The 25528-nt window shown below is 43.3% G+C and overlaps 1 protein-coding gene across 9 annotated transcripts in view; it reads left to right on the top strand.

The window, feature by feature from the left end:
- The window catches only part of EML1 (EMAP like 1), an 821887-nt gene that overhangs the window by 512517 nt on the left and 283842 nt on the right, over positions 1-25528 (top strand). For 5 of the 9 annotated variants that reach the window (XM_069637821.1, XM_069637819.1, XM_069637818.1 and 2 more), the window contains exon 3: positions 6739-6795. The exons of the other annotated variants lie outside the window; for them this stretch is intronic. In XM_069637821.1, coding sequence (XP_069493922.1) covers positions 6739-6795 — 57 coding nt within the window. The remainder of the gene's footprint in view (positions 1-6738; positions 6796-25528) is intronic. 9 annotated transcript variants of the gene reach the window in all.

Below are 25528 nucleotides of genomic sequence, written 5' to 3'. Positions count from 1 at the left end.
ACCTTTAGGAAGTTCCATTAAACCATGGCTCTAACATAACACAGAAACCCACTTCCATAGCCATTGTTCACCATGCACTTATTCCAGCCAAGAAACTGGCTGTGCATTAATTCCAGAGAGAATTTTGCCAGGGTTTGTCATGAACCAGCGTTTGGACAGTAATCGTTAAGTAAAGTTATCTGTTGTCTGTGATTATCTATTTAATTATATCCTAGTGGCGCAGGTTAATCCCTGGAGGTTTACTTAAATGCACCAATGATTACTACCACCCCCCCCCCAGATGCCCAGATTATAGGCGCGGAGGTAATGTTTTCTCCCACCCCATTTATAATGACACACTTTGAAGTTAAGAAATGTGTTTCTTGTAGCGACGGTGTCTTCTGTTTCTGGATCCAAATTCTAGTACATCTGAAAAAGTGAAGGAGTATGTTGAGCCCAGTCCCCGTGTTTCTTATTTCTACTGCTTTCTGAAGTAGAAAACTCGAGTCTTTCTTCAGTGTCAGTTTTAATGAAAAAAGAAACTCCTTCGTAGCTGCCATTAAACTCATTGTGATCCTTGACAATACATAATTCACAAACATCACGACAATTAAAACAAAAAGCCATATAATCCTAAATCCCCCACCCCCTCGAACTCCCTGACCACCCACCTTTCGGCTGGATGACCTACAACCTATTAATTTCCTGGTGACTCCCCATTGGCTCAAATCCATGAAAAGATATGGAGGTTGTGAATGCTGTGGCGGGTGGTGAAAGCACAACCTTTGGCTCTCCAGATGTTCTGGGCTACAACTCCCAGCAGCCCTAGCCCACTTGGTCTATGGTGAGGGATCATGGGTGTTGTAGTCCACAAGATCTGGGGAACCACACGTTGCAGACACCCCTGAACTAGGTCTAGGAAAGTCACATGGTCTGGCTCATGAACAGGGGTGGACTGGGAACTAAAAGAGGCCCTGGAAATAATTACTGGGGACCAAAAGAGGCCCTGGAAATTATGTTCAAAGTGGCCCCATATGACACATTTTCAACAAGCCCAATGCTTTTCCTATGATAAAATGTGGAAATACCACACAAAAGAGGCCCAGGGTGCAGATGCCCACCGGGAAATCTCCAGAGTTCCCTATAGGCCAGTCCACCCCTGCTCATGAAAAGAAATGTTGCTGCGGCGCGTTAAAGGAAACAATATTTTTTTAACAAGGCAGCGCTCCGCTGTTCTTGGTGGCTATGAATTTAAATGACATACCATATAAAATATTTTTAGCTAAAATGTATATTCAATTAATAATAAAATGTTCTACAATTGGAAACATTTATTTTACGGGAACTAGCGCTTCGTGAGGTCATAATACGTACGAGGCCCTCTGAAACTACTACAGCGAAAATGTGTTGCCGTCTGAATGCATATTACAATAAAATAACATTTGTGATGTGCTTGTTGTGGGATAAGAGTATAAATTGTCATTATTAACCTTTATTCGACATCAAGTTTTTAGGTACAAAATACAATATCCAGCGTCCAATCAATGCAAAAGTCACACATACGTCAAAATAAAATGGAATCCTAAAATTATCGCTGCTTAAACATGGGAGTTCAATAGCAAGTTTTCTGGCCAATTTGTACAAATAACAGCATTCATTAGATCACAGAATGCCCACCCAAAACCATGGCATAGGGTTTGAGAGAGGCTGGATTTCAGTCGTCTTGATTTCGACACAGCCAGGTCCGGTGAAAATATGTAGCCGCCCGATGCACCGCTTCAAGGCCAGGGCCGTCATGAGGGGGGGCAGGAGGGGCACACTGCCCTGGGCCTCGCACTTGGGGGGAGAGGGGGCTTGCGGCGCCTTGCAGGACTGACCTTCATTCCACACCTATGGAGGCCCAGGGAATGCTGTCTCAAGGAGCTCTTGCAATGCTGAGGGAGCTTAGCCGCTATCGGACAGTGGTCTATCTTTCGGCTTGACCGCTTTAGATCCCTGATAACTAGGGGGGAGCAAGCCAACGACTCGGAGCTCGTAAACTGCGACTGAGGGGACACATGACACACACAAACTACGGTGCACATTATTCATGAATCAACATTTGTTGTATTACCAGAACATTTGGCACATGTTCTGTTCATGAACCTTATTGTGAATCACAAGAATCGTGCTGCAATTTGGTTAAGCACTCTTCGCTTTATTTTACTTCAAGTATTTCAATGGAATCGTAAACCTGAACTGGCATAACAATCTTACCGGCCTTGAGGACAACCGAGTGGGGGTCGAAACATGTGCCTGCTGTATTGACCACGTCAATTGAACAATTAAAACACTTTGCAAAGATTTTGTTGTACTGCTATCCATTCTCATAAGGATTTTGGACTGTATATCTGAAATGAATTGTTATAACAAAATTGTGTTATAATCCAATAAGGCAGCGCGCAAAATACTTTAAGACCCAGCACCCCCTATTTCACATGCCTAGATAGCCATGGGCTTTCACTTGCTCCAACCTAATGCCATCTACCTTGATCCGCAGCTCTCGTCTTTTAGCATTTCTCGGTCGAAAGTTCGAGATCTTCCTTTTCCCTACATTTAACATTAACCCTAACTCATTGCATTAAGTCAGGAAACGCCCCAGAGTCTGCTTGAAGCCCATTGGAGTAGTGGAGAGGAGGACTGCATTCCCTACGTAAGACGGGGAAACTAGCTTTTCCCATTATCAGGGGATCCAGACAAAGGAGCAGCACATCCTCTATGATCTCATTAATGTGTATACAAAAGAGCAGCAGGGCGAGGACACAGCCCTGGCGGACACCTCTGCGAACCACAAATGGCACTGGGACCTCCCCCGCTAACCCACACTGGTCCGAATAGAGGGCCGGCACATTTGAAAGCAGATGGTGGATCCATTCTTCCTCTCTAAGGCTTGCCAGAGTAGATCTCGGGGGACTCCGTCAAATGCCATCTTTAGGTCTACAAAGACGGCATGCAGTTTTGCGTTTTTAAGGGTATCGCCTGAATAAAACAAACTGCAAAATAACGAGGCCAAAAACCTCACATTTTTATCATCCAATGTTTTTGCACATTTATATGCAATAAATAGATAGGGAGTTGGGTTAGGGAATACATTAAGGTAGGGGGTTTTGAAGGTGTGGGGGACCTACCGGGGACACCCCCTGCAATATATTTAAAAAGATGTGCAAAACACGAAAGAATAATTTGGCAAATTCGACAAAAATGTATTTGATGTTTTCAGCATCGTTATTTCTTTTTAATTAGTTTACCGTTGATCTGTTTTTAAGTACTGTACATGGCTCTATAGTACTTAGGCCGGATCTGGAAGCCAGCTTGGCGATCGCTGATCATTTCGTCCTCATTAGACCATTCATGGAGATGTCTCGAAATTGCTTTGGCAAAAATGTTGCTAGAGCGGTCCAAAAGCGAAATAGGGTGATAGTTCCCCAGTTTATCCACATGGCCCTTCTTGAATATGGGGACTATGTCAGCTTTGCGCCGTGAGGCTGAATCAGCCTTCTCTCAGATGGCTGAACTGGAGAGACATAGAAGCACCGGTGCTCAGATAGACAGTTCCCCCTTATAGAGGTCGATGGGTATTCCATCAGGGCCTGGAGGCTTTCCACTCTTCTATCTTTTGACGGCCTCCAGAACCTCATCTAGGTTTAATTCAAATGTAGCTCCCTGCTCTTGCTGGATTCCAGCATGGGATAAAAGACTTAAAGCTGTACTAGTTGGATACTCAAGATAAGAACCATAGAGCTTGGAAGAATGTCAACACCACGCATCAGCACCAATACAACATTGAAGGACGTTGTTTCCAGTACACTCCTTGCCCACTACTAGCTTCCAAACACTGGCTGGGTCACCTTTCTCAAACGATTCGTTGAATTAATTATTGTTTCGAAACTTTGACTGGACAGCCCATCTAAGCTGATACACAAACATCAAGGAAATGAAGGCTGTTTTTTAACGCGTTCTCTCATATCAAAGCACATTTCTATCTACTATAAATCATAATTATATTATAACTGTTCTAATTGCTCTTTTATAATGCGCTTAATACCAAAGATTGGTTTCTAAGTGCAGGATCGGGATTGAAATCTGTGTTGAGCTGCGTTGCAAGACAAACGCATTGCCCCTGAGCTATCTCCCCCTCCGCCCCCCACCTAGAGCCCGTTTGCAGCACGGACATCAGCCTTGCTTTAGCAGAGCTTCATTCAATGTCCTACCAACCCTCCCTGTCCATGGCCTTATTTCTAACCATTGCCCTCGGGCCCATTTCATGCGTTTGCATAGTCCCCACCAATGGTTCAAATTCATGCCAAGGTTTGTGCATCCATCTGAACAGATCTTTTTAATATGTCTAAGGGCCATATTATAGATCTCAGCCTTGCTATGCATCTCCTCGAGTTTTTCCCTCTTAATCTTCTTATGTGCTTGACCCACCTGAGCAATGGGAACTGACTTACCATCGGTCTGAGAGTCAGTTGCTTGGCTCTGTTGAAATCGAAAAGTTACACTCAGTGGTTTATGGTCACTTTGATATTGATTAATCACCGAAAACCTCTCGACTATGGCCCAATCAATTGCCTGAAACATAATATAATTGATGCGAGAGGAACAGTTAACACCTATAAGTCATGCTAGACGGTTGGTCACTCACAAACCTGCCATTACAGGCTCTCAATCCAAGCTCATAGAACGACTGAACGGGCTCCAGGGCTTGCACGTGAGTTCTCTCGGGGTCGGTCTCATCCTGGTCCACCCACACCCCTGCTAGATCTCTTAATGGTTTGAACTGTAAGTTAAAATGGGCCGCTTTTATAATGTGCCGGTTTGTCAAGAGCCTAGAGCTTTCCAAATTCTTAATGAACCTCTGGATTTCTCCTACCAGAAATGGCATTGGGCGATTGCTTGGCCAGTTATAAATATTAAACAAAAGATACGTGTGACCACCTGGTGTATAGGCTATTAAATGTTGGAGATCACACACACCCTTAACTTGTTCTATGATGTTCCAATTAAGAGTACCATCTACCCAATCGATTAAACCACTGATCGGTCTGCCCTGTGCACCTTTTGTGCCAGCGACACTAAAGGTCTGATAGCCTTGTATTTCAACCCTTTCTTGGTCCCAGGTTGCCTTTTTTATAGAATTCTTCAAGGGTGGCTCCTGCATGACATAGCTCTTGTGAATCGTGATTCATTGGCTGTAGTAAATTAAGTCCTGAGGAAGCAACATTTGGCATGAAACACATGATGGCGTTTAGAGAATATTTATTTAATGAAATGATTATATACATATCAACTTATTTTTGGTTTTGTTATGGTGTATTCTTTCAATTACTTGCCAGGATGACTGGTGAAATACAGCCCTTTTCTTGAACGTCAGAACGATATTAAAGCTGTATAAGCCAATAAAATGGACACCCCAGGATATGATTCTATTAATTCCAGAATTAGAATGTGTGGCATGAAAAGAAATATAGTAGCTAAAAATGTTAAATTCTGCACAGGTATTCTTTAGGAAACAAACATTTAAAGTTGCACAGTGTTAGCATCATTTTAAGTGTATTACCTTAAGGTCCCACTGAGTGAGCTGCTCCATCACAAAAATTATTGTATCATAAAATGACTAGTCCTAAAGTTCAATAAAGTTCAAAGTGGCCAGATATGACACATTTTCAGCAAGCCCAGTGCTTTTCCTATGAGAACATTTGGAAATACCACAGAAAAGAGGCCCAGGGTCCAGAGGCCCACCGGGAAATCTCCAGAGTTTCCTATAGGCCAGTCCACCCCTGGGTACTTGAAAAGATATGAAAAGTATTTTAGGAAATGCCAAATTCTATAATATTGCATTCACAGACCTGCTGTAAATCAGACGTTGTGATTGAATTATATATAATGTGAGGCATCATGAAGCAAGACACAGAAAACAGACTTAAAGTTCAAAATAAGATAATTTATTAAAATAAATGTCATGATGGTTGAAGGCCTAACTTTCCCTATACTAAGGTGGGATTTCCCTACCTGAACGAAACTAAGGAAAGTCTGACCAGGGAGATCAACTTAAACGTCTCTCTGTGTCCAAAACCTATCCTTGCCCTCACAACTAAAGTTAAACAATATGTAGGGATATCAATAATCAAAGAAATTGTGTTATACACAAAGTCTCAGCTCCTCCTAGCTCTTAGCTGCCTTTTTGGCTCCCCCTACCCCAAGTTCAAGAAAGTTCTACAAAAGTCTTAAGATTACTTTTCTCAGGTTCAAGGCAATACAGTTCCACACAATCCTTGGGGTTGCCTTCCCCAAGTTCCAAGTAACCTGGTTCAAAAGGAAAGGGACTTGAGGCTCTGTCCTTGCAAGAAATACACACCCGCTTATATTTTGTCAATTTCATTAATCAAGACCAATTTCGATTTGTTTGAGTTCAAATTGTCCCCATGGGAGCATGCTCCATTTACTTTGTTGCTTTGAAAATTTAACACAATCTTTACATAGTGTAAATAATTGTAAAAATGATTTTATATATTACATATTTGGCATTTCTAAAGTTGATTCATATTTTGCAAAGATTCCTGGAGTATTAAATACAGCATTAAGACCCGATTGATTGGCAAAGATCTTGGATACAGATTATTTTTTAAATCCTGTAAACACCATTCTTACACCACATTTACGTTTTCACTTTCCTCATTTGCATTTAGATTTTTGAAATGTGTATTAATTAATCCATAGATCAGACGGTGTTTAAGCGCACAGATGCTAATAAAGCTGCCAGTGCTGGAGGCGCAGGTAAGTGCCAGAAGCATCCACGTGTGTTCCATGAAAAAATGACAGAGCTCACAAGTTTCCCAATTCGGTGGAATTCTGGGACTTGTAATTTTGTCTTTTCTAATTTTTACATTTCCAACTATAAAGCCCAGAATTTCAAGAACTAGAAAGCAATAGGATGGCTTTCTATGGCATGGAATGGGGAAACCTGTAGACTCTGAAATCCTAGACCAACCCTAAGTTGGCCATTAACATCTACCTCAATCTAACAGCGATTTGGACGTGCATTGTTTAACTTTCTCCCTCTAACAACGCATCAAACAAGTCTTGTTTTGTGAAAAAAGTTAAAACAAAGTAAAATGATTAAAGCCTCATTGTGTGGCCTGATTATATTTTATTTGAAAATAAAAAATCTTCATAGCGGGTTTTCATTATCCCCTACATCATCAGAATTGTGTACATGATTGTCAAAAGAATAAACATTTGTGCCTTTTGTGTTTTTGCATGTATGGACCGGTCAGCGGGCTGGAGTGGGCCTACAGCTCATAAAGAAATTGATTTTTATAGACTGCACAGCCATTTTGCCACTTGGTCGACATGGGGTGCTGCATGATGGGCGATGCCAATTTGTGTCATCGTCGTCTACATATTGATCTTGAGAGGAGAAGCTGCGGCACTGTAAGCAAGTTGGCATACTTGAATTAAGATAAATATGCTTCTTGGGCAATAGAGGATCGAGGCAATTTAGGGGTTGAACCAGGAAATATATTTTTGCACACAGTGCACTGTTCTGGAAAACAGCAAGCTGTTTCTCCATCCAATCTTTCCTGCCTTATAGTGCCTGGGATTCTAGCAACCGTTGCAGATCACATTTCAAACCTTTGAGAAACAGAGGTGTTGCCAGTGGGGAGGAGTTTGAGGGGGCTATAGCTCCAGGTCTTTTGGTTGTAGCCCCGGATTGGGGTTATAACCAAAAGGCCAGCTAGCCCTGAGTCCCTACAGTCTTGACATTCGTGTAGCCCCAGATCTTTTCCCGACCTAGCAACACCACTGTTGAGAAATATACCATGAGAGGAAGAACAATTGCAAAGATGAACAACATTATTTTGGAAAAAGTAAAGTCTTCAAGATGAAAGGGCTAATATTTGTAGCTGAGATTGTATACTTTTCGGTTTAAAAGAGCTTTTAGGGAGACCAACAGGGGACGCAGGCATGATGGATGTCTGAGCTTAGACCTCCTCCAACCCCGTATGAGAAGAGGGACGACAACCACAATGTAAACAGTGAGACTGAATCCCCCTCAGTATCCCAAATCCCTCTTGAACACCCCACACGTTTATTCCATAGCGTAGGTGGCTGATGGGACGGCACTGTAACGGTGAATGAGTGCCAGGACAGAATGGGCCGGGCGGACGAAAGCGGCATAGGGCTGCGTTGACTGTGGCCACTGAGAGGAATCCCTCAGGAGGAATACAGTAATATGAACACAGGGGGGGTGAGGGGGCACGCCTTCTGAGAAGACCAGGGCCCACGTCTTCAAGACTGCTTTGTGGCTCCCGATGATACAGAGCAGTGCGCGAGAGCGAACGTTGAAGAGGGGAGCGCCATTGGGCCCGGGAAGTGCGAGGTGGAGACGGGTGGCAATAAAGGGGCAGAGAGCCGCCGCAAGAGTCACAGCTCTAGGCAAAGGGGCAGTGTTAGTTGCGAAAACACGCGTACGGTTCTCCAGGGGCTGAAATGAATACAGACTCATGTCTTGTAGGAGGAGAGACTGCAGGAAGGGGTTATGGTGCAGAATACAGAGTTGGGTGTGGCCTGTGTGCTGAAGTTCATACCAGGAAGAACCTACCTGGGGAGGCCCTAGTGGAGGTGCTACTTAGCGGAAAAGGAACACACTATGCATACAAGCGGGCTATGGACTGTCCTTCCCTGCTCTTAAGAAAGTGAAGGTTTGGGACAAAATGTATGGGGACTGGCTTTCTCCCTTGTTGGTGCAAGTGGATTTGCTGATGGTGCCTAAGAGTGTGGACTGCAGGAGGTGTGCCTCATAATCCAGCTGAAAAAGCCATCTAACGAAAGACTGAGAGATTCCTCCCTTGGGGTACCTAGTAGAGCGGCGGGCCACTTTGTGGCTTAAATTGAGGCCTTGTGTACCTCGCACCTGATGTGCCAACGCCAGTCAGTAGTAGGTCTTCAAAGGTTTAGAAGGGAAATAGAGTGGGCAGTTATAGAACCTGCACTGAAGAGGTTACCACAACAGTTCCAAGGAGAGGCGCCAGCTACAAGGGCAGACATAAATGTACTCCTCGAAGAAATTTGGTCCATACGCGGAGACATCCATGCATCCTTGAAAAAGATATCTAATAGGGTTGACAAAGCAGAAAATAAAATTGAGGCTTTGGAAAACAATCAACTGACGACAGATGTGAGAGAGAAGCGGCTGGACACGAGATTAAAGGAACAGTGAAGTGAAGGAATATGATTGTGACCTCAAACTTGATGACCAAGAAAGTAGAGAGCGAAAATTCACATTGTGGGAGTATGAGAGAGGAGGGCGAAAGCCCCCATAGATTGGAGCAGAAGGTCTAGATGCTCTTGAACATTGTCGTTGAAGATGGACAGGAGGAGTGAAACTTTGTCTTTGATAGGATCAATTGGGTTGGGAGACCAAAGTGAGGCCCGTGTTCAATTTTGGCAAAATTTCACTACTATAAAAACAAGGTGGACATACTAGCTAGGGCTAGGGTGTGCTTGTATTGGAGTTTTGAGGGCTCGAGGGTTAATATGCATCAGAATCTGTCTTCTTTCACTTTGAATAAGCAAAGGTAATGTAAGGCCCTGTTAACCTGGTTACAAGAACGAGGAGTGAAATACAGATGGGGTATCCGTTTGCCTTGAGCTTTGTGATTGGCAGTGAAAACTATTGGGTCATCAATAGAGAAGAGGTGGAAGGTGTTTTGGCATCCCATTCTGAGAGATGGGACCCAAACAGGTATCACGGGGGGCAGAGGGAAAAGGGAGGGAGGTTGGAAGTTTCGAAGATTAAGCACTCTGTCTCCAAAAACCTGTAGATGTTTAACAGGGAAGCAACAGATGTTCTGGCGAAAAGAGTGGATTGTTATGGAACGTTTGCAAGAGGAAGGGAGTTTTGAAATGTAGGGGGGCTGCTGCTGCCCCAAGAAGCATCTGCAGGGCTGAGGTCATTTTTAGATCTACCTATAACACATGGGAAGCAGTATGCATGAAATAGAAAGCTGCGCTTTGTTGATAAGAAACCCATTTTTGTCACCAAGCAGAAATACATAAATTTTTGCATTGCTGATAATGAACCAACATTGAGCTTTAACCCTTTAAAAGGGCCATTCGTACCATCAGGGGTACTGTCAACCGGTTTGTCATAGCCCCTGATTGATGCCCCCCTGCGGACATGGCTAATTGACCTGGGACACTTGATAGCAACTCTGTGGAGTACCTTGCTTCAAGGCTGGATTTGTTCTTAGGTCTGTGGACACTGCGAGATGCCTCTGCAAGGCTGTTGATTGGAAGTTGGACCTGCTTTTTATTTGGAATTTACTTCAATAGCAAAAAGGTGAGTACAGGGGTATTTCATGAAATGTGCTTTAATTTATTGTTTTAGTATTTTTTTAAAAAATGTACAATTTATGTGATTTAATTCAAGCTTGATCAGGCTTTATTTTTAAACTGTATTATCGATAGGCAGGGCTTTTTTGAGCCAGGCCAGGGGTGAGGAGGTGCTGAAGGGCAATAGGCCAAGTATTTAAAACCAAAGAGCTATACGCTTTTAATGACGTGTTTATGAATGTACAGTTTGCTTAGAATGCTCTGTGGATTTGCTTGTTAGCCAGGATAACGCAGAGGTGCTGGTAGCACCAGATTCTGTGTGTGTGTGTCTGTGTGTGATATCCCATGGGCACAGAGCTTGTGTTCTAGAACTGATTTTGACTACAGCCTGTGAGAAATCAAAAGGTATCTCGCCCACTAGTCCCCGGGGATCTGTCATTCAGGTGGCCAGGACACGGCCCATCACTTTTGGATCCATTTCCTGGGGTGGACCTGTTTGAGGGCTCTTTGGGGAGTAGGAGTGGGACACCGGACGGTGAGATGCAGTATCCCCTTCCTTATAACACCTTTACCCCATCCTACCAAGTAGGATATTTAGGCGCTCCATAACTCCCAGGCCCCTTACAACACACCCAATTTCTCATGGATAAGCCGCTATGCAAGAAAACGGACTAACACATGAGCAGTATACCTGACGTGTCTCAATACAATGGTCAAGCAAGGTCAGGCAATTACTGGCCAGCACACACACCTGACTTCCATTAAGCCTCCCCACACAGATAAAAGGTGGAGCATGAGAGCACACTCTGAGCAAAGCAAAGCACATAAGGAAACCGCATTTCCAAGAAGGCAGTTTAACAAGAGGAGAAAGACAGCCAAACAGAAGGGGATCACAAGTAGGGAAGTTCCCTTGACCTTTTTGACAAGGAACCGTTGCTTTCATGAGCCCTCGAGATTGGAAAGCGTAAGACCAGGAAAATAGGCCGAAGAATCCGGCATTGTGTGTCAGAAATACCCAGGGCCCTACCGCGTCAATAATCAAAGCTGGGAGAATTCTCAGCCACTGTGGCACTGTCCTTGGCTCCAAGAACAAAGCAGCGTCGGTGAAATCAACACAGTCGGCGAGTTTGGGAGACCGGTCTATGTTGCAGCCAAGGTTGAAAGTGGCAACATTGTATGGCGGTCGCTGGAACGAACATTGTTTGAAATACGCGTGATAAAAGATGCAGGTTTGCTGATGAGTGATTGAACTTTGAAACAAAGATACAATTCCTTTGACAGTGGTCCGGCACCACATGTGTGCTCAGTCGAAGGTCTCCGTAAGGTATCCAGCTGAAAAGTGAAAGCGTTGTAGAGAATCTTGAATCGAAGTGTTCCTGCGATGGGTCAAGCAAAATTCTGCGCACAATCGAAAGTCTTTGATGTTGATACAGTAAAGAAAGTTTGTGCCAACGTTTATAAAGTTGGTCCGAGCCCGGCAGAGGGAGATCAATTTAAAGCTTTGTATTAAAGTAGGTCTGAGCCCGGTAGATGGGGACCCGGGGGCAAACAGAAAGTCAACCGAAAATTTGTACTTGTGAAATCCTACGAAGAAAGGAACTTTGATGTTTGTCGTATTGCATCAGGCCCTCTGAAAAAGAGACTCTGAATGGCAAAGGGACTTTGACACAGAAGGCCATGATGTTGAAGTTTTGAACTGCTCCCTCGTGCTAGAGAAGCCAGAGAGTGTGCTAAGCTCGAGTGTGCCGCATTATCCCGTGCTGAAAACGTGTGGAAGACAAGCCAATGGCTTCAATGTCCTGACATATCATTTCTTGAACACTTATCTTTTGCATAACATTGTTTCCCACACTATTTGTGTTTAGAAGTAAGGATTGGCAATAGGTTTATTAGTGTAGACCCTTTTATTTTGACAAGACACCACTAGGACTGCATTATTATTATTTGATGGTCAGAGCCTGCTCTCATCTTTTGATTTGGGTTTAGATAGGCATTTTTTCAAACCCAATTGAAGTTCAATAAACACCCTTGAACTGTGATCACTTGTGTCTGTCTTACTCACAAGTTCAATAAACCCCCCTGAACTGTGATCACTTGTGTCTGTCCTACTGTTTGATACCATGCCTTCCTTACAAGCACTTGGGAATAAATTGAAAATGAGTAGAGGGTTTTGTAATTGTTTATAGCGCAGCGTCACAATCAATCAGACAATTCAAGTTTAAAGCTTGGTAAGTGTGAGGGCGACAGAAAAACAAGAGGTGATGGCTGGACGGTTTAGAATTAATCTTAATCTCTGGCATTAATCTTAACCTCTGGGCAACACTCCAGACCATCACTCTTAGCCTGCCAAGCCATTAGAAAAGGGGAAAGACCACATGCAAATCAGACTTGGTCCCACACCAAAAGGGGCGGTCCAGCCCAAACTTGCACAATTCGCTCTCAGCAACAGACTGCACAAAATGCACTAATTTTACAAAATGCTCAAATTTTTACATGTACATACTTGTTAGAGTTCTCAACTTAGTTTGCAGCCTAGCGGGATGGACAAGGCCTTAAAATTCCCAGAAAGGTTGGCATTTAAAAATTAAAGTGCAGAAGGAACATTCCATGTGGTGACTGCTGCTACCACGCATTTTGTAGCCGATAGGAATATTGTACGACATCTGCTAACCCAAACTATTTTGAATAAAATCTGAATAAAAGTGGTTGTTTTAAATGTTAATACAAATGGGTTGTTTATAACACCTAGTTTGTGTCTTTATGTTCAGCTGTTATGGGGTGAACATGCACGGGCATGAAGTTGTTTGAAATTTAAGACAGGGACGTTGACGGGTATGGAAGGATGTTAAGAGCTTATAGCATAATCTGTGAAAATAAAAAAGCCAGCATCTGGAACAGCAACAGAGTTACTCCGTGTCTTAACTTACAACGTGTGATTAAAAACATAGAAACTGTTTCTTTACCCTGTATCCGATTGCTGGTCCCCACTACATACTACAGTTACACCTCTGAATAAAATAACTGTTATTACACATAATAAAAAGGAGCACGTAATAAAGAGCCAGACCATTTTATGATTTTTGAAACAATATTTATTCATATAAAAGGACATATTTATTCAAAAGGGAAAATAGATTATGCACAATCAGTTCAAAGCAGAGAGAACGCGTTTTAATGCAACGAAAAATAAACCTGTAGATTCAAACAACCAACTCTCAGACACTCAACTAGGACGGGTGCATCGCCTGTGTGACCTAGATGATCTACAGGTAGAGACGGCAGGGGCGCTGTGAAATAGTGAGGGGGTCGAAACCTGCAGGACAAGGCTTCACACTTGAAAACTGTTGTGGCTACTGTGATGCTGGCAATGCATTGGAGGGACAGGGCCTCCTTGTCCTTGTCCTGTAGTCCTTTTTCATTTGCGTTCTGTATTGTTTTCTGCCCTGGAGTCCATGTAGGGCTCCTGGCAGTGCAGCTCTTCCTATTTTTGGTTTGGTTTACAGACCCATGGGATACCCTTATGGCACCCATGGGTGGGGGTGCAACCCTGTGCCCCTAATGGATGTTTTTGGGCACCTGTGTGTGGCTCACAGAGCAGGGTATGGGCTGTGGCAGCTCCATGATGAATTTGACAGGTGCTCAGAGTATCCTCCATTTTGGGTACCCAGGCCCTGCCATTGGAATCAGTTGATTCCTGATAGGAAACAAGATGGCCTTTGTGGCCTCTTGCTTTCTATTGCCTGTTACCTTGTTTTCCCAAAGTCCTGGGAAGCCCTGACTCTGTCCCTTCCCACTGACTGGCTGTTGGGTAGAAGTTCCATATATGGTGTTGTTGTGAAGTCGAGGCCAGACTGGCTGGAGCCTTCCCAGTGACTGTATGTTGTGGGTACACCCTTGGGGTGGGACCTGGGTGAATGTAGTGTGTAATCAATATGCACTTCTTGTTGTGGATGTCTGGTTTCTGGTGTTTGACACAATGACTGAGACAGTCCTGCACGAAACTGGTATGAATGCAGTGTGTATTGTTGAATGGCTGGGTACTTGTCCCAATACAAATTCCTTGTTGTGAGCGTCTGAGAGGGAGGAGTATGGCCTGAATACACTGTAGGCCTGATTGGCTGACTGACCGCTGAATGCCCTTTTGATTGATTGTCTGAGTGTGACCCAGGCGAATGAATGAGAGATCAACTAGTATATCTGGGGGCCTCTCACTGCTAGAAATCGTTCAGAAGCTGAAGTTGAAACTGACGCTTAATCTCTAAGCCAAGACTGAAGAACAAGGTTGACTGCTGTCTCCCTTCGCCGGAAGCCGAAAGCCGTCGGGACTGATCCAAGAGAGGACCTGGTTAGGCGCCCTCTTCCTGTGCTCTGAGGGGCCATCGAGCACCGCTAACCTTCGCCGAAGCTGCCTGGAAGTCAGACCCTCGAAAGGCTGCCGACCAGAGACTGGGACTGCCGAGGAGAACGAAGACCAGCACCAGACATTCCATCCACCGTCGTCGACCAGGGTTCGCAAGTTTGCTGTAACCGCTGGAGGGCCGTCGAAGCTGTGTTGCCCAGAAGAGGGTAGCGCTTGATGCTTTGCCGCCGACGACCGGAGCTGCATGCTCCTTTGCCTAAGACTTTTGATTCATGGACGTGCTCGTCCGCACCGCCGCCCACCTTATCCCGCCTGAGAAGGCCAGCCCGTCGATGCGCCGAGGAGCATCCGCCACCCAACGACCATAGAGACGCCGGATGACTCGACGCCCTGGCTGGGCCACAGTTCTTCACAAACTCTTTGCAGTCCTGAACTATTGACATCGAGGTGCCCCGCACTCCCCTTCCTTGCAGGACATCTTCGCTCCGTCGTCGACGAGCACCGCTGTGTCATGATCCTTGCCCCTGGCCCTCACTGGAAAGTCAGCCTTCCAGTTAGGGCCAGGTAAAAGGCCTTAAAACCTCATCCAAGACTCTCTTGGAGTCAGTCCTGGCGCCTTTGGCACCAGGCTCATAACCATCATGAAGACCAACATTAGAATGGGACTATTTACTTGGGATTATTTAACTTGTGGGGGGGGGTTCAGCCAACATGGAGGCATACACATAGCTCAGTTACAAGGAACTGAGCTATGCTGTCTAGTCTTTTGGGTGTGGCAGGCCTGGGACTACTTTACCTGGACTACTTTGGGTGTGGCAGGCCTGGGACTATTTTACCTGGACTACTTTACCTGAGACTATTTAAACCGCACCCAAACACTTACCTGAAACCAAGGACCTGCAGAGAGAGAGAGAGAACACTACGAAACTTACTTGGAACAGTATCCTGTCTTCAATCCATCGCCGACTTCAGTTCCACTCACCTGACGGTACAAACTCCATCATCCGGCACCGCATGCATCCTGGAATACCATAACCTGGAAAGAGGAGAAAGAAAGACAGCATTAGTAAGCGTTTACTCACGTTTCCTCCCGAATGAAGAAAGCCACACAATTCTTACCTGGTTAGTCATCTCCTGGTCAGTATCATTGCTGGAACATTACGGCGCTCGGCGAGGAACATCGCAACCTGCAAGGAGAGAAAAGACACAGGTTAGCAATATAAAAGGCGAAACAGCACCACGTATCGCGCATTACTCGCCGGACAGCATCGCGCACACCGCCCTTTCACCTACCGGCCCATGCTCATCTTCAAACTGCATGACAACACCAAAATACCTTTCCATACCTAAAAGGAAAGAAGCAAGACATTATTATTCGAACTAAGAGGAACATAAGAACTGAATATAAAGACTGTAAAGCAGCAAACCTATGGAGTCGCAGCAGGCCTGGATTCCCACAGGCGGGCTTGCACCAGTGAAGTAACTTGGTCGCTGCTCGCCCCCCCACATCTATGTGCCCCTGCCACGGGGAGCAGGACGGAGAATCCACCTTTTACAATATTAAGTTGAAGAGAGGGCCCAAGGGGGAGGAAGGAGTTGAGGCCAAGGGAGGTGGGAAAACATAAAGACAATCTAGTCTTGAATCCAGCTCTCCTATATTGCAGACCCATCTTTAACCAGAGTCCTTACCAAGGGACCGGGAGAGGGTTCGAGAGTGCAAATCATCCAACCAGGGCTGGGTGGCGTCCCCGTGGACACCAGGTGAGCGTAACACGCTGGGACCGAAGTTGCCACCTCAACGCCGAGTTCACTTTCTTCGAGGGATCTCGACGATCCGTGGCTCCTGCTTTAAAGAGAGCCGCACAAGAAGGATCCGTCGACGACCCGACGTCAAACTCTGCTATTCCAGGTACATGGCGGTGGTAGAAACATTATAGAAGGAAATGAGACTTGTAGAACAATATATGGACTGGGCTTGTGATATATCTTTTACTTTACAGGTTTCCCAGGTGGGGGGATCTCCACACAGAACTGTGTTTAACGGTAGATGCCAGTATTCTGCCAATTGTTCTAACCAACTGCTTTCCTCATATGTCTATTGTTGGTTACCTTTATTAAGTGATTTGTGTTACATTTAACCTGAGTACAGTTGATGTACTTTAATGAAATCTGATAATAATTGTGATACCACCTAGAACTGTATATATTTGCCATTGTAGATTTACTAAGCACAAAGTGAGTTATTGTGTACATAACCTTGAACTTAATTATATAAAGACTGTGTTTTAACTAATACACTGTGTGGACATTCTGTTGTGGGGGCTTGGGAGACTAGACTGTACTTTAGAAACAGCCTGCATCACCTCAGAAGCTAGGCCTTGATTGCTCGTCCATTGCTACCATAATAGAGAATCTTGGCTGGGGTCCTCTGTGCCTCTCCTCTACCATATAGAGAGCAGAAGTACAGACCCCCCCTCCAGTCTTTACAGCTTCCTTCACACCCTCTAGGGCCAGTTGGTGCTCAATACCACTACCTATAGCGTTCCATGATTAAGCCGTCACAAATGTATAACTCCTTGTGACAACTCCTTGTGACAACAAGGCAGCGAAATCTGTGGTGGTTCCTTCGGCCTGCATCCATGAACCAATTCATCCCTGCAACACCGATATCCTAGCTCCATTGACAAATCAAAAGAAAAATCTCCATCTTTGAACTGCTCCATCCGTTCACCTATGTTAAAATGCCACCATAGGTCACAATGAAACTGTGGTTGAGCCCCATCATCCTTGGGTCTCGCTGGCCCATAAACTAGATGGGATGTGTTGTGTTAATGAATCAATCACCATAAATCTAACGGCTGCAAGTTGTGGTTGCCACAATCCACATCCAGAGACTCTGCTGGCTGTGCCATCCATCTGTTGGTGTACATGATGTCACTAAAAATACAAGAAAAAATATAGATTCTGAATAAAGTATCTTTTACACAGTGATCATCAGAATATTACAATATTCACCAACAATATTACAACTGTAGCACCACACAGCCTGTTGCAAAGTCAGCGTCCACATATTCAATCCAATGTAACAACTAAGTAGAGGGCCCCTAAGAAATTGAAATTTCAATCAGTTTATATATAGGAATCTCAGCTACACCACTTCATCAAAGGTGTGATTGTTGGCAAAAAATCAAGTACCACAGTGCCTTATCTGCCAAAATTGGGCTTACACATTGCATGCATTACCAAGATTGTATAAAACACTGCACAATTTAGCACCATATTTTGAAAGTCATAGCACGCTTCTACCTCACAATTGTGTTTGAAAGTACACATTGCAGTTTTCACATGTAAAGATGGGGGCCAACACACTGCTTGCTTTGCAGACAGAGATTGAACATATTTTGTTTTACTTTGTGCCACTCTGCATGCAGAATAAACTAACATGTAGTGCCTACTTGGAAGTACAAAACAAATCCAGCACAATCTAAAACATGCACTGGTACAGATGCCAACCTTTGAAACCCCCAAACATATCAAGTAATGTGTAGCACCCTGACACTTGCAACCCTTAAAAAAGCTGTCATGTGCACCGTTTGTACAAACTTAATCTCAGCTATACCATTTGCGCAACACGTGTGATCTTGGACACATAATGATCCCTCTGTGCTGAATATTTGACAGACAAAAAAGATTTTATCGGTGCTGTGAAACTAAAACCTTCATTGTGCGTGTGCAAATATGTCACATTACAAAAAGACAAGTGCACCAAAAGTGCGGTCAGGGTTTATTTAATGTTTAATTTAATCTTTGGGGCGGGTACAAAGGTGGCAGTGAGCCCATAAAAAGAAATAAACTAGGAAAACATTCTTTGCAGAATATGAAAATGTTTGCACCGTCAGAGACTCAGTGAAATTCCAGATTCTGTATACTGGCTTGCTGACTTTGCTGTCTCCACCGCACACTTTACATGCTTTAAAATGGAAATGTCTGATTGTGTAGCCACGCTATGAAAAATTACAAAACCATCCACACATTTTCAACTTGTTCCCAATCGCTGTAGTCAAAATCTCAAAAGCAGTTCTAAAACATAAGCTCTGTGCCGATGTGATATCTCACACGCACATACACGCACGTGCACACACACACACATGCAAACATAGCGAAATAGAATCTGGTGCTAACAGCGTCTCTGCGTTATCCTGGCTGACATGCAAAACCACAGAGCATTCTAAGAAAACATTATATTTATAAACATGTCATTAAAAGCTCATAGCTGTTTAGCTTAAAATGCACAGCCTAGTGTCTTGAATGCCTCCTCGCCCCCATCCTGTGCAAAAAGGACCAGACTGTTGAAAAATACAGTAAAATAAAAAGCCTCATCAAGCCTGAATGAAAGCACATAAATTGTAAATTTTTAGAAAAAATGCAAAAACAATACATTCAAGCACATTAAAGCACATTTCTTAAAATATCCCAGTGCTCACCTTTTTGCTGTTGAAATAAACTCAGAATAAAAAGGAGGTCCAGCTTCCAATCAACAGCTTTTCAGGGGGTTCTCACAGTGTACATAGATTTACAATCAAATCCTGCCAAGAAGCAAGGTACCCCACCGAGTTGCAATCAAGTGTCCCAGGTCAATTAGCTGGTGTCCACAGCTGGGACATCAATCCAGGGCTCTGACACTGTGATTGACAGTACCCCTGATAGTCAGAAGGGCCCTATTAAAGGCTTAAAGCTCAATGTTATTTCATTATCAACAATGCACAGATTTATGTATTTCTGCTTGGTTTGCAGAAATGGGTTTCTTATCAACAAAGCACAGCATTCTATTTCATGCATACTGCTTCCTAGGTGTTATAGGTAGATCTAAAAATAACCTCAGGCCTGCAGATGCTTCCTGGGGCCAACAGTACTTTTTCTTATCAACAAAGCGCAGCATTCTGTTTCATACATACTCAGCAGAATTAGGGAGAGGCTGCTGGACCCAGAAACATCTCAAATTAACCTCAGCCTACAGATGCTTCCCGTGCCAGCATTCCATAAGCTGGGTTTGGTTGATAAACAATGTCCGTGTGTATTTTCCTGTGATTGTATTTACACAGCTGGCACAAGACATCCTGTATTCTGGCGAGCTAACTATAAAACTCTCTGCATTTTCTTCTGAATAGGCTAGAATGCTGCTCTCTGAGTCACCACATTCCTAGGATTTTACAGGCCTTGTTGTAGATTAAAAAATACAGCAGTGTTGCTTCACAGCTGTTTGGTGGCTCACAGAGCAGCAGAGAGACACATGTAAGCCATGCACAAGATGCTGTAGATGGAATAAAAACAATAGTTTGACTTGTGTACAGGCTCTGGGAAGCACAGTTTACTTATAAAGCAAACTTCCTTTCATTATTCACACTCTGTATCAAAGCTAGCATTGATATGCACTTTTGGGGTAAATTTTATATAAAAATGTTAATTGAAATGTTATATCAAAAAGTATTTTTAAATGATTCCTATATAAAAAATATGAATTTGTATATTGATTTTTTATATACATTTTTATCCATTTTTTAAATATATTTTATGTACAGTTTTATGCAAAAATAAAATATGAATTTGTAGTTTCATTTTCATATTAAAAAGATATCAAAATTGCTTGATAACATTTTCCGCTTCCTATAACATCGGGGCGGAACCTCTCTGTGACATCATTACAGCGTCACTCTGCAAAAACACCTTCATTCTCAGCACTTGATTAAGCAACACTGTCACCCGCTGATCCATCTTTATATAGAAGTTATATAAAATGTATATTCACTTATATAAAACTAATATAAAATATACATTTGATATAAATTCGATAATAAAACATTTTTTATATCAAATTTATATTCAGTTTATATCAAAGCCTACCAAAAGGGTGCGGGACTAAGACCGGAAACAGGGGGCGTGACCATCTGTCAAAATTTAACATGAGAGCAACGGGAGTTTCTTCTACTGATAACCTTTCCATTGTCAGGTTGGTGATGGCACATTTTGGAGAGTCCTTTAGTGTCCATGCAAGGCTCTCCTGATGGACATCTTCTCCCACTCCACCTGACCAGCTTGGTGGACCAATGTGTGGTGCATCCTCAATTGCAGCCTTTTAGAATGCCTCAGAGTGCATTTACGCAAAGCTAATATTCTCACAGTTAGATGCTGGATCTGGGAATTCTACCCGACATCCGCTTGCAGTTCTATAACTTGGCATTCAGACACACACTCTGTTGGACAGAGCAGATTTTCTCATGACTAACTTTAAATGGAAGTTCCACTGTCATCCTGCAAAGACTAGTGACTGTGTGACCAACCATGTGACTGTCCACCTAGCCTACTCCACCTAGAAACAAGAGAGGGCAACTCGCAGGACCATATCCCTGGTTGTAGAACCAGAACTGTCATGAGAGTTAGAAGTCTGAGTAATGTGAAGTGGGCTTCCTGCTGTAGTTCCATGACTATGAAGGAATCCTTCTGTAAGATTGATAGTGAGGTGTCCACACGGAGAGCATTTATATTCCATTAGCTGCCATTAGAAAAGCTTACTAGTTATCTGCCAAGTAAGTGACCACTTTAGAGCTGGTTGCAGACTACCCCGGCTGATTGACCCATGTTCTGGGACGCTTCCAACTGATGCTGCAGGAACTATTTTTGCATTACTGAATTTACATTGCATTGTTGAATATTATTTCTTTACTTTATCGAACTACTAGGGACCCCACTGGCTATATAATGCTCAACATCAATACTTTAAAGCAGCCAGGTTTCCCCTTTGCCTGTGAGTTATATGGTCATGGTTCGACTTTTAATCCTTCTGGCACTCTCAAATGATGTGGGTAAACACAAATCATCATATGATTCTTTGAGTAGTTTGTCCCGGCTTCTTTAGAGTTGGTTGGCTTTCTCTTTCTGCACAACTTAAATTCCTTAAAATTCCGGACTGGGTGCCTTCGCCAACTAACTGAACTAGAGCCAGGACCCGGTTTTTACAACTAACTGAAACTAGAGCCAGGACCCGGTTTCCGCAACTAACTGAAACTAGAGCCAGGACCCAGTTGCTTCAACTAACTGAAACTAGAGCCAGGAACCAGTTCCTTCAACTAACTGAAACTAGAGCCAGGACCCAGTTCCTTCAACTATCGGAAACTAGAGCCAGGACCCAGTTTCTGCAACTAACCGAAACTGGAGCCAGGACCCATTTACTTCAACTATCAAACTAGAGCCAGGACCCGGTTTCTTCAACAAACTGAACTAGAGCCAGGACACGGTTTCTTCAACTAGCTGAAACTAGAGCCAGGGCACGGTTTCTTCAACTAACTGAAACTAGAGCCAGGGCCCGGCTACTTCAACGAACTGAAACTAGAGCTAGGATACGGTTTCTTCAACTAACAAACTAGAGCCAGGACCTGCCCTACTCATTCGGCAGCTGCTTATCTATTGAAATTCTTCCCCTATTTACTGAAGGTGCATAAACCGCCCCTCTAAATATTTGAAGTGACCTGCTTTATATACCTTCTGCCTGGCTCTGAATGGGTTGTGTAGAGGGCTGGGTGTCTTTCAGCACTGCCATGTTCTCCTCTATATCTTTTGTTGTTGGAGAACCAAATCACTTGATGCATTTTATTGAATTTGAGGAGAGGTGGGAACTCAGCCTCAGTTCGATGCTATGGCAACCCTTTAATTTACTCCAGTAAATGAACTGGGAGCGGATCCCCAACTATGGTCATTTTATGCCCATTTACGGTTTATTTTTACACTCGAGGCTCAGAAGAGCAGACGTGCAAATATGTTTGACCCCTTTCTCTATCGCAACACTGCTTAAACTGTGTTGGTTTTGTCAGGAATTAAAAAAATTGACCAATTGCACAGATATCCCTTTTTTATGGAAAAGCATTTTTAACTAATATGCTTGGAATTATGTACCTTAACCACACTTTGAAGCAGATCGTCCTGGGAGTGAAGAACACGATTGCTGCAGTCCTGGCTCCCCTGAAAGGGGTCGACACCTAACGTTTATGAAGACTACTTTGGAGCCTCTCCAACTCCATTACCTATTTGCTGAAGGCATCTCCTGCCATAAGGCGTGTAACCCCACAAAGTGTCTGCGGTCATTGCTTAAGAACGTTGCAACAGAAAATTGTGAGCAACCTTCCACGGGTTGATCTCCTTAAATACACCACTCTCGCAGACTCTCCTTCACCCAGACACTCCTCCTCAGACCTGCAAAAGCCATTAGTTATATAGGGTTTCACAAGAGAAAGATTAGACACTGAAAGTCAGTCACCAAAACGAAAATATCCGATGTGTTTGGAAATATTTGCAACCGCTTTTGCCCTTCCACCATTTCCTCCCACCTTCATAGCATGATGGCTCCTTCCATGACTCTTTAGAATGCTTGGCTTGTAGGTGGAGAGCAGACATTTTAAATCCGGTAAATATAGTAGAAGTAATTGTCCTGTTTTGATTTTATCTTGTGCAATATCTACGAAAGAAATCCTATGTATCATTTTGAATTGATCAATTTTCTTGAATATCCGGTCACCGTTTTTGATTGCAATCAAAATGAAACAATGTCTCTGATGCTGCATGCCTACGCATTTTGCCTTCAAAACCAATGAATCCTTTTTGAGTTCACATAGCAGTGGAATGTTGCTAAGCATTGTGCGGGCATCATGAAGTAAGACACAGCCTTAAAGTTGAAACAAAAGATATTTATTAACTTAAAGGTCAGGATGGTTGAAAGCCTAACATGCCCTATGCTAAGGTGGGATTTCCCTACCTGAACGATACTAAGGAAAATCTGTGTCAATGAGTTTAACTTATCTCTCTCTGTGTGTCCAAAACCTATCCTTATCCTCACAACTAAAGCTAACACATGTGTAGGGACATCAAAGTTCAAAGAAATAGTGTTCAACTCAAAGTTCTGAGCTTCTACTAGCTCATGGATTACTTTCAGCTCCCCTTCCCCAAGCATAAGAAAGTTCCTTGAAATAGTCTCAAGGTTTACCTTTCTCTAGTTCAAAGTGATATAGTTCAGAACTAATCCTTGGGGTTCCCTTCCCCAAGTTTCAAGTAACACAATGCAAAAAGAAAAGGGACTTGGGACTCCATTCCAAAGACAACAAGTGTGGTACTTCAGGTCTCAGAGTTCCCTTCCCAAGATGTCAACTTTGCCACTCACGCTTGCTCCAGTCTTTCAAAAGGTCTTAACAAAACACCAGTTCAACCTGACCCTCGTTCTGGTTAGCCTCACCAGTTCATTCGTAGTGGTTTCCTTGAGCTGTTTCATGGTGTCCTTGTCTGTCACCATTCAGGGTTCTCTGGTCTAGGCGCAGCCAGACCACATAGTCCACCCATCACAGGTCACGCAACCAGGATCCACTGGGCTCCTAAGCCCCACAGAGGTTCCTTGGCACTTGCTCCTGTGCATCAAGTCACCTTCACTTAAGTCCTTTTGATGGCCTCTTTGCTTGCAATGTAATCTTGCACTCCTCTGGCTTCTTCTTGATAGCCTTGTGACTCTGCCACCATGTGTGTCACGCCTCTTGCCCAATTATGGCCTTGCCATATTGCATTCACTCATTAAAGTTCACTCTTGGGCTCCCTTCAGCCTTTAATGTACTTGACTTCCAGGTTTGAGTTAAATCCTTTTTTTAATTCATTTTTTTATTTGTATATGGTTACATAGTGAAACCTTTACAAAACAATTTCCATAAAAAAGAGGTAGATTTCACTAAAACAAACTTAAAAACATAATAGATACGTTATTCCGCCATACATTTCTAGAATCTTCATTTCATTTCCAAATCTTTAGATCACAAGTCAATACATAACGACATATCCATCATTACATTATTAAACTCATTAATGAACATCTTCATTTCATTTCTTGATCCTCTGAGTACTTCCTTGGAACAAATTGATTACAATTCACAATCTTTCCTCCTTCGTGCAGTTTAAATCACAACCTATTGGTTATGCACCCCTTAAGAAGCTGCCAATAGTTGTTCAAAACATTTACCAGCTCGAATTACCCCGCTCAACAGGATTTTTTACTTCTGCTAACCCACAAGTTACGGAAAGAAATTGGACAATGGCCAATTTCAAGGCTATAGACTTTCCATGCAACATATTCCACCATACCTCCTCAATATTGACCTGGGATGCATCATGAACAAACTTTCTAAAAGCCTCCACACGTTGTTGTATTAAGGCTTTACACTCCAATAGTATGTGTTTCAATGTTTCTTTAACTTGAGGATTACGGCAGAAACGACATCAAATCTGAATATCTCTGTCGTAGGCACGGATTTGTAATATCTCTCCAGTGAGTATCAGAATCTTAAATATATAACCCGCCAATACGGATCTGGAAATTTTATGAGGGAAGAGTCTGGGTTCCCCTTAAATTTCCCATGTGGGACAAGATGACAATAAATCTTTGAAGCACGAACACTCTCCACTATATGGTGCCAGTCATTATAATACATTAATTTCTTTACTCTATTTGGATTACTTAATAACGTTTTTTGGGTTAAACCAATCTTTTCCAACATTTTCAGGCTAGCTATCTGAAGAGTCAATAGCCATTTCGATTTGGAAGTACCCATTCGTAGGCTAGTACCCAGAAGAGTAAGAAGACTATTTTCTTCCATCAATAAAAACCTCCTGTACAAAGCCATCCTCCTCCAAAATACAATAGGTTCCAATGATATGAGGCCAAGTTCAAAGCGTATTGCATTCAAGGGAACTCCCTTTGGGTGGTAATAGGCAATCATTTGCCATATT

The sequence above is a fragment of the Ambystoma mexicanum genome, chromosome 14 (genome assembly GCF_040938575.1).
Source record: "Ambystoma mexicanum isolate Mex_15411 chromosome 14, UKY_AmexF1_1, whole genome shotgun sequence".
Classification (NCBI taxonomy): domain Eukaryota; kingdom Metazoa; phylum Chordata; class Amphibia; order Caudata; family Ambystomatidae; genus Ambystoma; species Ambystoma mexicanum.
This window is presented reverse-complemented; position numbering and strand designations above follow the sequence as displayed.